This window comes from Silurus aristotelis (assembly GCF_946808225.1).
Source record: "Silurus aristotelis genome assembly, chromosome: 2".
Lineage (NCBI taxonomy): Eukaryota > Metazoa > Chordata > Actinopteri > Siluriformes > Siluridae > Silurus > Silurus aristotelis.
Genome location: NC_139575.1, coordinates 20,862,443 through 20,877,892, shown reverse-complemented (window position 1 = coordinate 20,877,892; position 15,450 = coordinate 20,862,443). Strand labels below are relative to the sequence as shown.

At 38.6% G+C, this 15,450-nt stretch overlaps 1 protein-coding gene across 2 annotated transcripts in view; it reads left to right on the top strand.

Annotated features, from left to right (window-relative positions):
* tafa3a (TAFA chemokine like family member 3a) overlaps positions 1–15,209 on the top strand; it is a 73,072-nt gene extending 57,863 nt beyond the window's left edge. For both annotated transcript variants that reach the window (XM_083528675.1, XM_083528676.1), the window contains exons 3-5: positions 5,107–5,256; positions 9,053–9,177; positions 14,459–15,209. In XM_083528675.1, the coding sequence (XP_083384801.1) occupies positions 5,107–5,256; positions 9,053–9,177; positions 14,459–14,470 (287 nt within the window). In that variant the 3' untranslated portion in view covers positions 14,471–15,209. The remainder of the gene's footprint in view (positions 1–5,106; positions 5,257–9,052; positions 9,178–14,458) is intronic.
* Positions 15,210–15,450: the final 241 nt, after the last annotated feature.

Genomic DNA, 15,450 nt, shown 5'->3' with positions numbered 1-15,450 from the left:
TTTTGCGTCCTGTTGTGAAAAAAAAAATTAAGCAACTAATTAATGCCAGTTTCCTATCTTGGATCTATTTGTTTATATCTTAACATATTTAGCCAGTATGGTTTGTGCCAGATTAGAATTTATACAATGTATAATCTCTAATATATATTTATCTATATAATCTATAATATATATACTATGTTTTTGGTGTTTTAAAGCCAGATTTTAGCTCTTGTCTCTTTTTATGTGTCACACTGAATCAGAGCATGTCAAGCTCTGCCCTTCACTTGTTAACCGACTCTTGTCCACGTGCCCGCTGCCACATACATATATATTGGATTGTTTATTACGGTACTGTACATTTTGCTAAATGTTTAACAAATTACAGTAAACTACCCCATACTATTCACCATTCTTTAAGCCCCCCTGGGTATGCTAGTCCATATATAAACGATATTTTCAAGTTATAATGGGTCATCGGAACGTATCTTTATCGTAAATTGGAGACAACCTGTATATGTATGTTTTATTGGACCACCTTTTGATTTGATTATGGCATGGATTCGTTGTAGCATCATTTTGATAAGCTTATGCAATGTCACAACATTTTTTTCATTTCAAAATTGCATTCATTTCTTGTCAAGATCTTGTATTAATGATGGAAGAGTTGGTCTTCTAGTACATCAAAAAGATTCTCAGGTTTAAGGGGTTAAGATCTGGGAAAAAAATCTGTGTGATGTTTCACCACTATCCTTCCTGGTTTTAATAATGGACCGGTCTTAACCCAATTTTAGTAGTGTTAGCAACCTCTAGTTGTTGTTATTTTCTGCTTGATGCAGGCCAATAATTTAACCCTTCTTGAACAAAATCATCTATTCCACAACCACAGGATATGTCTTCCAGCATGGTTGTTTAAATTTCTTTTTAATCTACTCAATGCAGATAGGGTTAAATAACTTGTTGCCAGCTAAACATTAATCATGGCAGTAATTTTCCAATGGAAGCAAATATTCTTACCATCTTTCTTATTTAATTCCTTATCTTTTTTTAACAATGTATATTCTAAAACAAAGAAACAAATAAAATTAAATACTCATTTGTTAAAATAAAACCCAGCCCTTAGGGTTGCATAAGCCAGTGCCGGTCCCAAGCCCGGATGAAAGGGGAAGGGTTGCGTTAGGAAGGGCATCCAGCGTAAAACGTGGCAAATTAAATATGTGGATTACAAATCAGAAATTCTTTTTTAAAACAGGGTTTTAAACTGTTCTATCATGGTGTGGATGGAAAGAGAAATAGTTTAGGAGGAATCCTGAAGGAAGAGCTTTGTAAGAGTGTAGTTGAGGTGAAGAGAGTTTCTGATAGGGTGATGAACGTGAGGCTGAAAGTTGAAGGGGTGATGATAAATGTCATCAGTGACTATGCTCCACAAGTGGGTTGTGAGATGGAGAAGAAGGAAAAATTCTAGAGTGAGTTAGATGAAGTGTTGCAGAGTGTACTTAGGAATGAATGATTGGTGATTGGAGCAGACTTCAATAGGCATGTAGGTGAAGGGAACAGAGGTGATGGGTAGGTATGGCCATAAGGAGAGGAATGTGGAAGGGCAGATGGTGGTAGATTTTGCTTAAATCATGGAAATGGCAGTGGTAAATGCTTATTTTAAGAAGGAAGAGGATCATAGGGTGACGTATAAGAGTGGAGGAAGGTGCACACAGGTGGACTATGTTCTATGCAGGAGATGCAACCTGAAGGATAATGGCGACTGTAAGGTGATGGCAGGGGACAGTGTAGCTACACAGCATTGGATTATGATCTGTAGGATGGCTTTGGAAGTGAAGAATAAGAGGAGGACAGTGAGGACTAGGATAAGTAAGGAGAAAGTAATAGCAGCTATTTAGAGGATGAAGAGTGAAAATTTTTTAACCAGTAAGTAAGATTTTTTTAACCAGGTTGTTCAACAAAATTTTTAAAGGTGAGAGGATGCCTGAGGAATGGAGAAGGATTGTGCTGGTACCAAGTTTTAAGAATAAGGGAGATGTGCAGACCTGCAGTAACTACAGGGGAATAAAGTTGATCAGTAACACCATGATGTAGTGGAAGCCAGGCTGAGGGAAGAGGAACCATCTGTGAGCAACAGTATGGTTTTATGCCAAGAAAGAGCTTGACAGATGCAATATTTGCTTTCAGAATGTTGATGGAGCTGTATAGAGAAGGTCAGAAGGAGTTGCAGTGTGTGTTTGTGGATTTTAAAAAAAGCCTACGACAGGGTGCCGAGAGAGGAGTGGTGGTATTGTATAAGGAAGTCAGGTGTGTCAGAGAAGTATGTGAGGGTGGTGCAGGACATGTATGAGGACCGAGTGACAGCAGTGACGTGTGCAGTAGGAACGACAGACTGGTTCAAGGTGGAGGTTGGACTGCATCAAGCCCTGCTCTAAGCCCTTTTCTGTTTGCAGTGGTGATGGACAGGTTGACAGACAAGCTCAGACCGTAGTCTCCGTGGACTATGATGTTTGCAAATCATATTGTTATTTGTGGTGAGAGTAGGGAGCAGGTTGAGAAGAGCCTGGAGAGGTTCATGCTGGAGAGAAGGGAAATAAAAGTCAGTAGGAGTAAGACAGAGTACATGTATGTAAATGAGAGGGAGGGGCAGTGGAGTGGTGCAGTTGAAGGAAGAAGAGGTTGTGAAGGTGGATGAGTTTAGATACCTGGGGTCAAATGTGCGAAGTAATGGAGAGTGTGTTGAAGATATGAAGAAAATAGTGCAGGCAGGGTGGAGCAGGAAGTGGCATAGCTGAAGATGCTGAGATTTTCATTGGGAGTGATGAGGATGGACAGGATTATAAATGAGTTTATTAGAGGGACATTGCATATAGGACATTTTGGAGACAAAGTGAGAGAGGTGTGATTGAGATGGCTGGATGGATGGAGATGTATATGTGCACAGGAGGGACATGGGGTATATCGGTAGGAGAATGCTGAGGATGAAGCCACCAGGCAGGAGGAAAAGAGGAACGCCAAGGAAAAGGTTTATGGATGTGGTGAGGGCAAGACATGCAGGTAGTCGGTTTGAAAGTGGCAGATGTAGAGGACAGAATAGTGTGGAGACGGATGATCCGCTGTTGCGACCCCTAATGGGAGCAGCCAAAAGAAGAAGACACATTTGTGAAAATGGAAATATAAAGAATTTCCAAAGCATGTCTACTTAAAACCCTTCATCAAATAGCAAAAAAAAGAAGAAGCATAAAGTAATAGCAATAACTGCCAGTGGTACTAACTATTACTATTCTTATATATTAAGCACCAATATATACATAATTAAATAAATCTAAATACTTTCTGATTATTTGCAGAGAATCATGAATAACTAATTGGAACTAGCAGGCAGCAATTCACAATGATACAAAGCACCTCAAAGTGGTTCTCTGGGGTTTAAGACCTACTTCAGTGCTTCATATACTATAATCAATTTATTGATTAAGAATTCTGGCCATGTAGGCTATTATTATTGAACAAGATTCAGGAGTTTATTGCCATATGTACAGGAAACACCATACAATACAAATTTTTACTCTATGTATTATGGACATAAAAAAAGGATAAATTACAATATTACAAATTAAGATTTAAATATGTAATATAGTTAAACCTGTGGCATTTATTCAGACCTGCTCAATCATTCCAGATAGTGACAAATATATTTGAGGGTGATATTGCCTGCCAGCCTTTTCCATTAGCCTTCAGTAATGATAAATCACTTATCAATCAAGAATCAGTGGATTTAAATGAAGAAGACTGACATCCTGCAGGTCTGTAGCCCAGTGCCAGTCTATATTACTGTTAGCCCCTAGCGGCTAACCTGATTCCTGCACCCTTATTTGCTAGTTGATGACCAGCCTGGGTGCTTTAAGTGAAATCTATTGATTGTAGGTGCTGCATGGCATAGAAATGTTACACAAATGTCAGGGTGAAGACACAAAACCCTCTTAGCAAAGATCATGAAGCAATGGGATGGTGTCATCAAGCATGGATTCTCATTGCTCCTGTGAGAGAAAAGTTCATGCTGGGTTTCTGTAATGCTTTTTCTTTTCTTCACACAGGGTCAGGGGATCAGATTTGGTGGATAGATCATATTGTTTTCACCTCTATTAGAAAATCCAAACCATGGTAGAATTGACACGAATGCGTGGCCTATAGTTAAGTGAGACATCTCCCTAGGTATCTTGAGCCTACAATTTTGATTAGGAGTGAAATCATTTTATTATTTTTAACAGCCTAGGATAATTTGTAATCTGCTATGCAGACAATTGTTATTTAAGGGTTCATCGATCGAAAACAAAAGGAGCCTGCCCCTCAGTTCACCCAATGTTCATCAACCTAAGCAAACTTAGAATATTCACTCTAACTTTTTAAACTCTCTAAATTATGTGTCACACTACGTGTGCCTTGGATTGCAAAATAATCATGCGAAAAACTAGCTCAGACCTTCACCCATACACGCCCACAAACAAATCTGTTTTCTTTCTCCAGCGAGCGATTGGCCCTCCACATGATAGGCCCTTTTGTGTGTCTCCGCATGGCTTCTTATTGATTGGAGACAAAATGTTTTTAATGTTGTTGATGAGATTTTCAGATTGGCCCACTAATGGGAAGATGGAGGCCCCTTTTTCAATCAATTTTTAGCTCAAGCTGTAAATTGAAAATCTTTACCAATGTAATTAAGGCTGATTTGAAAAGAACACTAAAACATTGAGAAAAATTTTTTTTTTTTCTTTTTCTACTAGAATAAGTAAAGTGCGATTTTTTTTGTTTGTTTTTGTTTCGCCATACATGCTTTTTAGCCTCTTTGGAAAACCCTAACTATCCTCAAAATGTGTGTGTGTATATATACAAGTAACCAAATACAGAAAATCTTCCAATAACCCTCAGACATATAACACTGCCATATCCTAACATGTTTGTTTTTGTGTTAAATAAAGTGACCCCCTTTGCCATTGCAATATTACTTTTCCTGCTGCCAAGAACCAGAGGTGAAAGAAAACATAAAATTGCAGACTTTAATGCCTGCAGGATCATAGTTTAAACAGCTGTCCAGTTTTAATGGCTTCGTGTCCATGTTTCGTTTTCTTGCAGTACATGTCAAGGCAGGAACCTGTGAGGTCATAGCAGCACACCGTTGTTGTAACAAGAACAAAATAGAAGAGCGCTCTCAAACTGTCAAGTGCTCCTGCTTTCCTGGACAAGTCGCTGGCACCACCAGAGCAGCTCCCTCCTGTGTGGATGGTAGGATTTGCTTTTCTCATCTTGCCTTGGCTTTGATTTCATGTGAAATATTACTGTCATCTGAGGACCTGGGATGAATACTGATAGTATCTATCTTTCTTTTTTTTTTTTTTAACCTGCCAAATTTTTTTTTTATATTCCACTACACACCTACCATCATACAAGAGCAAATAGTTTTATGTAAATAGAGTAATGTTTTTGTATAAAGTGACATTTTGTTAGAGACTACCCTATTACAGGCAAAATGTAAACACATGTACTGATGTAAACTCTTCATTTGATATAGTGGTCAGAATTGAATTGTCTGGGTAATGTAAAATCATGTAATCGATAAAACGTGCCCCAAAAATCTTTCTGCCCATCAAACTAGAGCTACACATCTCTATTGCGGTCTCATCATTCAGACCTGTCACTACAGATTCGAGAGCCATTTCAGCATGACACCATCATCCTCCTGCACACTGGAGCACGGCAGAGCCTGCTTGTCTAATAACATGTCGACAGGCTCTTTCTCTCTGGACAGGTCAATCGATCCTGATCTTCTTTTCTGCTCTGTAATATACTGCCAAATTCTGCCTGCCCTTCTGCCTCCTCCAGAGTTCTGAGTTTCTTATGGTGCCCTATTACAAGATCAGAACCTATTGAACACAAGTGCATTTTAGTAAGACATACAACTATGCTATTACCATGAAGGGATGCACTTGGTTTGCAATAATTTTTAGGTAAGTAGTATGTGCTAAAGTAAAAGCCACCTGAATGCCAGGCCCCAGGGATTCTTAGTAGAACATTGAGCAGAGCATCACACTGCCTTCAAATAGGCTTTCTTGAATTCTACCCATAGTACATCTTAGTGCCATCTCAGCATGGGAACTCCCCAACATAGCAAGCTGTGATGTATCTTGTTGTGGCATTGGACCACATGGGCTAACCTTTGCTCCTCATGCACATCAATGAGCCTTAGGCACCAATGATGTTGCTTGAACAGCTTGCCTTACAGTTAAGATTCTCTGGCTCACTAATCTAGACATCTTTATATGGCCATTGTCAGAGGTGGGATGTAATGATGTACAAATACTTTTTTTGTATTATCATTTTTCTGGTATCAGTACTTTACTTCACCATTTATTTTTTGGACATTTTTTCACTTTCACTAATTAAATCTTTTACACAAATATCTGTACTTTCTACTTCTTACATTTTCAAACCAGACTCGTTACTTTAGTTTTAATCTATTGGTGAAATGTCAATATTTATTTTCTTCATTGTGCGCCTTTTTCAGTCCATTAATTTATTTCTTGCCTTTGCACTGGTCATCACCAAAATCTGCCATGATGCACACAATTAACCCTCTGTGATCGACAAACCTGCCGGCGCATTTTGTGGCCTCATTTCCTAATTTTTTCTTTTTTGATCGAACAGATAAGAGCAATACATTATTAGAATCTGTATACACTTATAATAACAACAAAACTTATAACAAACCACTGTGCTTTTGTAAAAATAACGAAAACAGACAGTGGGCACTCTCTGCTATCTCTGTCATCTCTCTTCACAGACACAAATAAAACAACCTGCTTCTCAGTAAATACTTGCCTCACAGACATAAATATCTAAATAGAAAGCTCAAAATGTCTCATTTAAAATAAACCCAACAAAAACAAATATTCTCTGATTATGTAAGTTTCTTCAGTATCACCTCATTAACCGTCCGTGTGGAAACATAACAAGTGTTCCATTTGGTGTCTTGATGATTTTTGATGACGTAATTTAAAGCACAAAAATACTTTTACAAGAATATTTTTTGTTCATGCTCTATGCTAAGTTTAGTTTCACTAATAATAAACTTACATTTAAAAAGCATCCATATTTGTCCATGCCCATGTTGATCAGAGTATTTCAAACTTAAAAAGTATTGATTTATGGTACGTTAACTACAGATAGAAATGTGCAATTCATTTTTAATCGTGATTAAATATTTTAATCAATTGACAGCCCTATTATTTATATGATGTAAGGCCCAGACCGGCGTGACACTAAAACAGGTAGTAGTAATGGCTACTCTTTACTTAAGTACATTTCAGAGCCCAAACTTCTTTACTTTACCTTGAGTAAAAAAGTGTAGTCAGTACTTCGACTTTTACCAGAGTATTTTAAAACATGATTATTTGTACTTCTACTTAAGTAAAGGATGTGTGTACTTTTGCCACGTCTGCCCCTTGTCAAAGTTGCTCAGATGTTTACACGTTCCAGTTATCCCCTCCAGCAAATGCTGTAGAGGGCACAGTGTCGCAAACTGGATAGTTTTGATTTGAAAAAGAAATAATATCTCAAATTTTGATTTGAAATATAAAAAATACTGTTATTTGCGCTACCATGCACTCTCACACTTCAGGTACATTACTGATCTGTCATTTAAGAGTCACTAACAGCCGGAACAAATACCTTGTGTGTGTCAACACACTTGGCCGATAAACCTGATTCTGATTCTGAAATACATTGCCTGGATTCATAAATCTTGGTTTCTGCTGATTTGAGAATAATCATTATATGGACAGCATATGTGGTTCTTCCCCAAACTGTTATCACAAAGTTGGATATAATTGTGTAGCGTGTGTATAGCGTGTGTATATTGTGTCTTTGGATGCAGTAGAATTTAAGTTTCCCTTCACTTGAACTAGGAGACCCAAATCTGTTCCAGCATGACAATGTCCCTGTACACAAAGCCAGCTCAATAAAGAGATTTACATGGGTTGGAGTGAAAGATTATGAGTGGCCTGCTATTGAACACCTACTAAACACTCTTTGTGATAAAGTGGAACACTGACTGTACCCCCAGGTCTCCTCAACCTATTTTAGTATCTGCGTTTACTAAAGCCCTGGTGGCTGAGTGGGCACAAATATACACATCTACTCTCCAAAATTCAGTGGAACATTTTCCCAGAGAAGTAGAGGTAATTATAACAGCAAATGGTGACTAAATGTTAAATTGAATGTTAAAAAAGCACTTAATAATCTCAAGGTCAGGGGTCCACAAACATTTGTCCATATATTGTATGTACTTTTATGCTATTTGGCAGATCCCCTTATCCAGAGCAACTTACAAAGTGTTTTGATGTTTCCATCAATAAATACTTTCTAATACTTGTTTATTAGGACACAGATTAAGAATATAGTAAGTTTTCATATAAATTTAGTTTGAAGAAAAATATTTAAGAAGCAAGATTTTATGTTTTTTTTAATCCAAAAAACGCAAATTTAAGGACCTCCGGAAGTGGTAGGTCTTAAGATGTCATTTGAAGACTGCTAGTGACTCAGCTGTTTGGAGCTGTCCGGTTTCCAGGCCCTTGACCCTATTGTCTAATATTTCTCCACTCCTCGTTTGGTGTTTTGGCTTTAGCCCTGTGTTTGGCCTTAACCCTCTTAGCCTTTACCGCTGTTATCATTTCTCACCATGGTTCACTTTATTTTCATGCTTCTTGACATCATAACCTTTTTCCTTATTTCTTGAGAGCAGCAGCACTCTAGTGATGTATTTCACGCAGCAACTGTTGAAACACGTCCAGCCTGAGAGAGGAAGTTAAAAAACAAGATAGATTAAAATAATTATAGAAAAAAGTTTTTTCATACTGGTTCACCCTTGGAAATATTAGATATTAGGTTACTGTTGTATGTGTGTTTGAGTGAGGTTTTTACTTTTTTTCTCTCTAAATGTGATTGCAGTTTCTACAGCTATAAGGAATGAGTGATCCAGTGTGAGAGAGAAAGTTATTATCTTTATTTCTCTCTGTCTTCATAGCATCTATAGTAGCACAGAAGTGGTGGTGCCAGATGCAGCCTTGTATGGATGGTGAGGAATGTAAGGTGTTGCCAGATCTTAAAGGATGGAGCTGCAGCACCGGGAACAAAGTCAAGACAACCAGGGTGAGAAAAGACACAGCTGGAACTTTTTCCTTCAGAAGTCATTAAACTTGCAAAGTGTTTTGACAATCGTTTTGTTTCACCAACAACTCAATCATGTATCATCAGTTACAGTTGCTGTAACCTTCAGATATTCATGGCATTAGATAGCATTCAAAATGCCTCATCAAGCTGCTAAACATTTGGTGGAATAGATTTTAAAGAGCAAAAGAGTAAAAGCAAATCAAATTTATTTGCTGCTCAACAAGAATTGGAGGATAAAATCATGCTAAGCTTAGCCATAAAAAGAATATTTAAATAAAATCTAATTTATATTTTTATAAATATCGAAATAACAATCTTGTAGGACATGCATTACTTTCTGTGGAATCATCTATCCCATTCCAATAGATAAAGAAGAAAGCCTCTTTTTCAGGATCTGAGGATGAGCTTCAAATCACTGTTTATAACCCTCGCTTTCTATTCAGACCCCCAGTGTGAATACGTCACATTGCTATTTGACCCAGATGAAATTTCCTTTCAAAGTGAAATAAAGTGAACTAAAATTTAGTACTGCAACTTGTGAAAAAATATTTTCGACATGAGCTTTCTGGGTAAATATTTCAACAATCCATATTTTTGCACTCTGCGTGTGAGCCTGTGTGTGTGTGGGTGGGTGTGTGTGTGTGTGTGTGTGTGTGTGTGTATTTTGTGAGTTTCTAGGTACATGCCTGTATGTGTCAGTATGCACATCTTAACACTGACACACTGGGCTTGTAGCCATCCGTTAGCCCAAGGAGTTTCACTAACCAAACACCTTCTTCAGCCAGTTCCTAAATTATTCATTTGACAGAGGAAGGGGGGGGGGGGGGGGGTACGTGAGGAAGCCCTTTTTCACTTTAGCTGCCTTAAATAATGCATGCTAGAACACTCCCCATCACTGCAGTGGCAAGCCTGCACCTCTCAAACCTGGCTGCATTTGATTTTTGAAGCTCTTCAGGCCGCCCTCACACATGTCTAGAATACAGCGAGTGTGGAATCCCAAATGTGTCACCATGGCGACACGATTGGAGCTCCTGATTGGTCAGATTTTGGCTATATTTTCAGGGCCGTGATGATTGTAAACTATCAGTTGGCCTTGCCCTGTCATGCTTTTGTTTTACATCCATCATAAAGCATTGTAGTCCTGCAAGGCCACTGATAAACAGATTTGCTCTATGTCAGACAATTACCTGAAGTAGAGAGAGATATGACAATTTTTCCTAGAGCGTATTGACTAGAGAGGCTTTTGTTATTGTCAGCGATTTAACTACCATAAAGTGTTAAGAACCCAATCTGTAAATCATGCACCAAATGCTGTAAACGTAAATGATATAAATTACAACAGCTGGAATTTCAGGCAGGACCAATTACATCGTGCAATCTGACCAGCATCAACACGTTAGCAGAAGACTGCATGTGATGCACTGGGGAGTGCACAAGTAGGAAGTGACCTAAACACCTCCCATCTCGTCAGCGCTCCTGCCAGCTCCCTGCTGTCTCTGATTTGAAGGTGTAGATTACTCTGGGATTCCCTGCACAGCCAAGTAGCACAGCCTCGTCCTCAGATACAGAGACATAACCTAACCTCAGCTTGCTGCGCCCTCCACCCTGCCAGTGTATGTGTGTGTGTGTGTGTGTGTCACTGAGCAGGAGCAAGACCAGACCGGCATGCTAAAGGCTTCCAGGCCCGACAGAGCTCTCACCTCCCATCCCAGCACACTCCAGAACGGTATTTTGGGTCGTGGCCACTGAGTTGGAAGAGCTGGCGAAGTTAATGAGCCTGATAGGTGCTGTAGCAGGGAGGGGTGTGAGCATGAGTTAACCACAGTGCTAACACCTCATTTGTAGGAAAGAAGATTTAACAGGAGCAGTTATGGCTTAGATAACGAGGAGAGCTCAGGCGAGAAGGACATGAAGTCTATAACAGATGTTCCTTTTGCAGACTGATCTAAGGCTGATAAACTTACATGGATTCTAATGAACAAGATTAATCGCATTAGATTGCAAATTTAGACATAAATGAAATGCTGGGGGCTCTAAAAACCATACTCTAGCCTTTTTTTTATTATTACTTTTTTATACAAGTTTTACATTTCTTCTTCTTCTTCTTCTTCTTCTTCTTCTTCTTCTTCTTCTTCCTCTTTCGGCTGCTCCCATTAGGGGTCGCCACAGCGGATTATCCGTCTCCATACCACCCTGTCCTCTACATCTGCCTCTTTCACACCAACTACCTGCATGTCTTCCCTCACCACATCCATGAACCTCCTCCTTGGCCTTCCTCTTTTCCTCCTACCTGGTGGCTCCATCTTCAGCATTTTTCTACCAATATAATTCATGTCCCTTCTCTGCACATGTCCAAACCATCTCAATCTCGCCTCCCTCACCTTGTCACCAAAACATCCTACATGTGCTGTCCCTCTAATAAACTCATTTCTAATCTTGTCCATCCTCGTCACTCCCAACGAAAACCTTAACATCTTCAGCTCTGCTACCTTCAGCTCCATCTCCTGTCTTTTACTCAATGCCACTGTCTCTAATCCATACAACATCGCAGGTCTCACCACAGTCCTATAAACTTTCCCTTTCATTCTTGCAGATACCCTACTATCACAAATCACTCCTGTCACTCTTCTCCACCCACTCCACCCTGCCTGCACTCTTTTCTTTACTTCTCTAACACACTCTCCATTACTTTGCACTGTTGACCCCAGGTACCTGAACTCCTCCACCTTCTCCACCTCTTCTCCCTGCAACCGCATCACTCCACTGCCCTCCCTCTCATTCACACACATGTACTCTGTCTTACTCCTACTGACTTTTATTCCCCTTCTCTCAAGCGCATATCTCCACCTCTCCAGGCTCTTTTCAATCTGCTCTCTACTCTTACCACAAATTACAATATCATCTGCAAACATCATAGTCCAGGGAGACTCCTGTCTGACCTCGTCCGTCAACCTGTCCATCACCACTGCAAACAGGAAAGGGCTCAGGGCCGATCCTTGATGCAGTCCAACCTTCACCCTGAACCAGTCTGTCGTACCTACTGCACACTTCACTGCCGTCACACTGCCCTCATACATGTCCTGCACCACCCTCACATACTTCTCTGACACACCTGACTTCCTCATACAATACCACAACTCCTTCTCGGCACTCTGTCGTATGCTCTCTCTAAATCCACAAATACAAAATGCAATTCCTTCTGTCCTTCTCTATACTTCTCCATCAACATCCTCAAAGCAAATAAGGCATCTGTGGTGCTCTTCCTCGGCATGAAACCATACTGTTGCTCACAGATGGTCACCTCTTCTCTCAGCCTGGCTTCCACTACTCTTTCCCATAACTTCATGGTGTGACTGATCAACTTAATTCCCCTGTAGTTACTGCAGGTCTGCACATCTCCCTTATGTTTAAATATCGGTACCAGCACACTCCTTCTCCATTCCTCAGGCATCCTCTCCCCTTCCAGAATCCTGTTAAACAATCTGGTTAAAAACTCCACTGCCATCTCTCCTAAACATCTCCACGCTTCTACCGGTATGTCATCTGGTCCAACCGACTTTCCATTCTTCATCCTCTTAATCTCTGCTCTCACTTCCTCCTGACTAATCCTATCTACATCCTGCTTCACCAACTCCACATCCTCCAACCTTCTCACTCTCTGATTTCCCTAATTCATCAGCTGCTCAAAATACTCCCTCCACCTTCTCAACACACTCTCCTCACTAGTCAACACATTTCCCTCTCCATCCTTTATTGCTCTAACTTGCAGTACATCCTTCCCAGCTCGGTCCCTCTGCCTGGCCAATCGGTACAAATCCTTTTCTCACAAGTTTTACATTTAATTTACAATATACAATGATTACAATTATTTTTATTATTAATAAGAAAGTGTATGACAAAATAACTAATTTACTAGAAACAAATAATGCTAAAATATACAATTTAGAAATTCTCTTTTCTCATTATCATTTCAAGTTTTTTTGTATTTTTATTATCAATGTATAACAAAAAATCTATATATTTTTCTATTAATTTTTAAATAACAAAACTTTTACCAGCCTGCATTTTTTGTGATGACGTTTTTTTTCTTAATAAATCTAAATAAACATTACTCACACTAAACCTGTACAAACCTTAGACACTGAAACTCAATACTCAGGCAAGTGAGAGGACATACAGTGGATCTCAGCCCACCATTAGCACAATGGAGTGTTGGCAAAACCGCAGTAACTATAACTTGTCAGTGTAGATACTGTAGCTTGTAGTAAAAATTTGATAAGGGTAAAATTGATGTGGAGGTTCACAACTGGAGAAGACACACACACACATACACACACACACACACACACACACACACACACACACACACCCACACACACACACACACACACAAATAAAAAATAAAAAAATATTTTAAATATTTGCCAAAACATTGTCTTAAAGCAGTCTCACAGAAAGTAATAGATTACAATGTAAATTTCACATTTATAAATAAGTCTTTATCTTAAGTTTAACCATAATAAGCAAGGTGCTGCTCATTTCCGGTTCCTGTTGGAAAAAGAGAAGCCGACAGGAAGTGGAAAATACAGTAAATGAAGATGATAACGCAAGCTTATTTATGGAAAAGAAATAGAAAACTGTAAAGTTTAAACACTGACACAAACAATAAAATCACAGCAAAAGATTCGAAAACAGTAAACTGAATATTGCAAAATATTGTTGCTATTCTTACTTTGCTGATAGAACAAGAGTTGACAGTTTACAGACTGCTTTCAGTGTACTTATTGTACTGCACTTGTCCCATACTGTTGTGTATTTGGTGTACTTGTGTACTGTTCATCTATAAGTTTCAATCGATAAAAGCTATATCAAGGAATGGCAATAATCACCTACTTGATTTGACTGTAAGTACTTTAAAGGTGAAGGGGAGCCTTATTGTCTCTGCAGGTAAAGATTCCAGGATGAACTGCATTATTACACAGTAAATCTTTTCATCTTTTCAATCAGCTTTTCATCTAATAAATTTTTTATAAACCTAATACATGGGACTTTTTATGACTTTTTTTGTGACTATACCAAAACTGTAATGTTGTAACTGTTTCACATTTCTGTATTAAATTATACTAATATACTGGAATATCATATTTGCCAATTTGCTGTCAGTGATATTCTACATTTAAATTGAAATACATGCATTGTAATTTAATTTAAAATGAACTGCTTTTTTTTTTTTAATTTGAAAATAAGTCTTCTTTTTCAGGTTACACGGTAGTATGGAATATCTGGGACTCATCATCTTAGATCAAATTATGGAAATGCTGGAACCAAGACTTGAAGACTGCTTGAGGACAGTTGAAGTAATGTAGTTGGATTTCAAGTGGAATACCGATATCCTTATAAATGGAAACTGTCAAACAGAACTTGTTTGCTTTCTCCGGGCAGCCTTCCAAACTTCCATTCATGTTTTATAGCTACTGGACAAGAAGAACTTCCATCATGTAAAATTTTGTGCTCACCAAGATCTTGACAAATTGACACGAAAGCAAGATGTTAATCCAGAGATGCCGAAGCACTTTGCAGAACTACGAGTGGCATTTCCTTTTTTCTTTTTTTTGAGACTACATCAGCTTTGAAAAGTTCATTAACTAGTGTATGTGTTCCAGAGCCGATCCGATGTGTTCCCTTCTCCATCCCTTGATGCTAACGTTTCTTTCTTCTTTTATAGGAACATTTTTGATCTTTGTGGGTGTTTACTTTTAAGAGCAAATCCAGAGCACTTGTGTTTTGAAAATGAACTTGTGCCATTAAAAGAAGTCCATTACAGTATTTAAGAATATATGAGAAGTCTAAACTATGATATTTGGAGTATTTGGCAGTGGCCCAGTGAAAATGAGTATAACTTTACAATCACAGATTTGCTGTTTGTTAAAAAAAAAAGAAAAAAAGACAGTGACTGCTACTGAGTGAAAAGTGTAAGTATTATCTTAAATAAAAGTATCACTATGGGAAAACCTCCACACAATATTTGAAAGAATTGAATAGGTGACACACCAAACACTGGCACTATGCCGACTGCAGACACAGACACAACAGTCTTTAGAACAGTAGAAGCAACTGTTTTTAAATGTATTGCAAAGCTTTGCTGCATTACGACGCATAGCCATTTTCATAAACCCTTGCGCTTATGCTACTGTTTTTCATAACCAGTAATAAATGTCATTAAACTGTCAAGATTATCACCAACTTATGTTA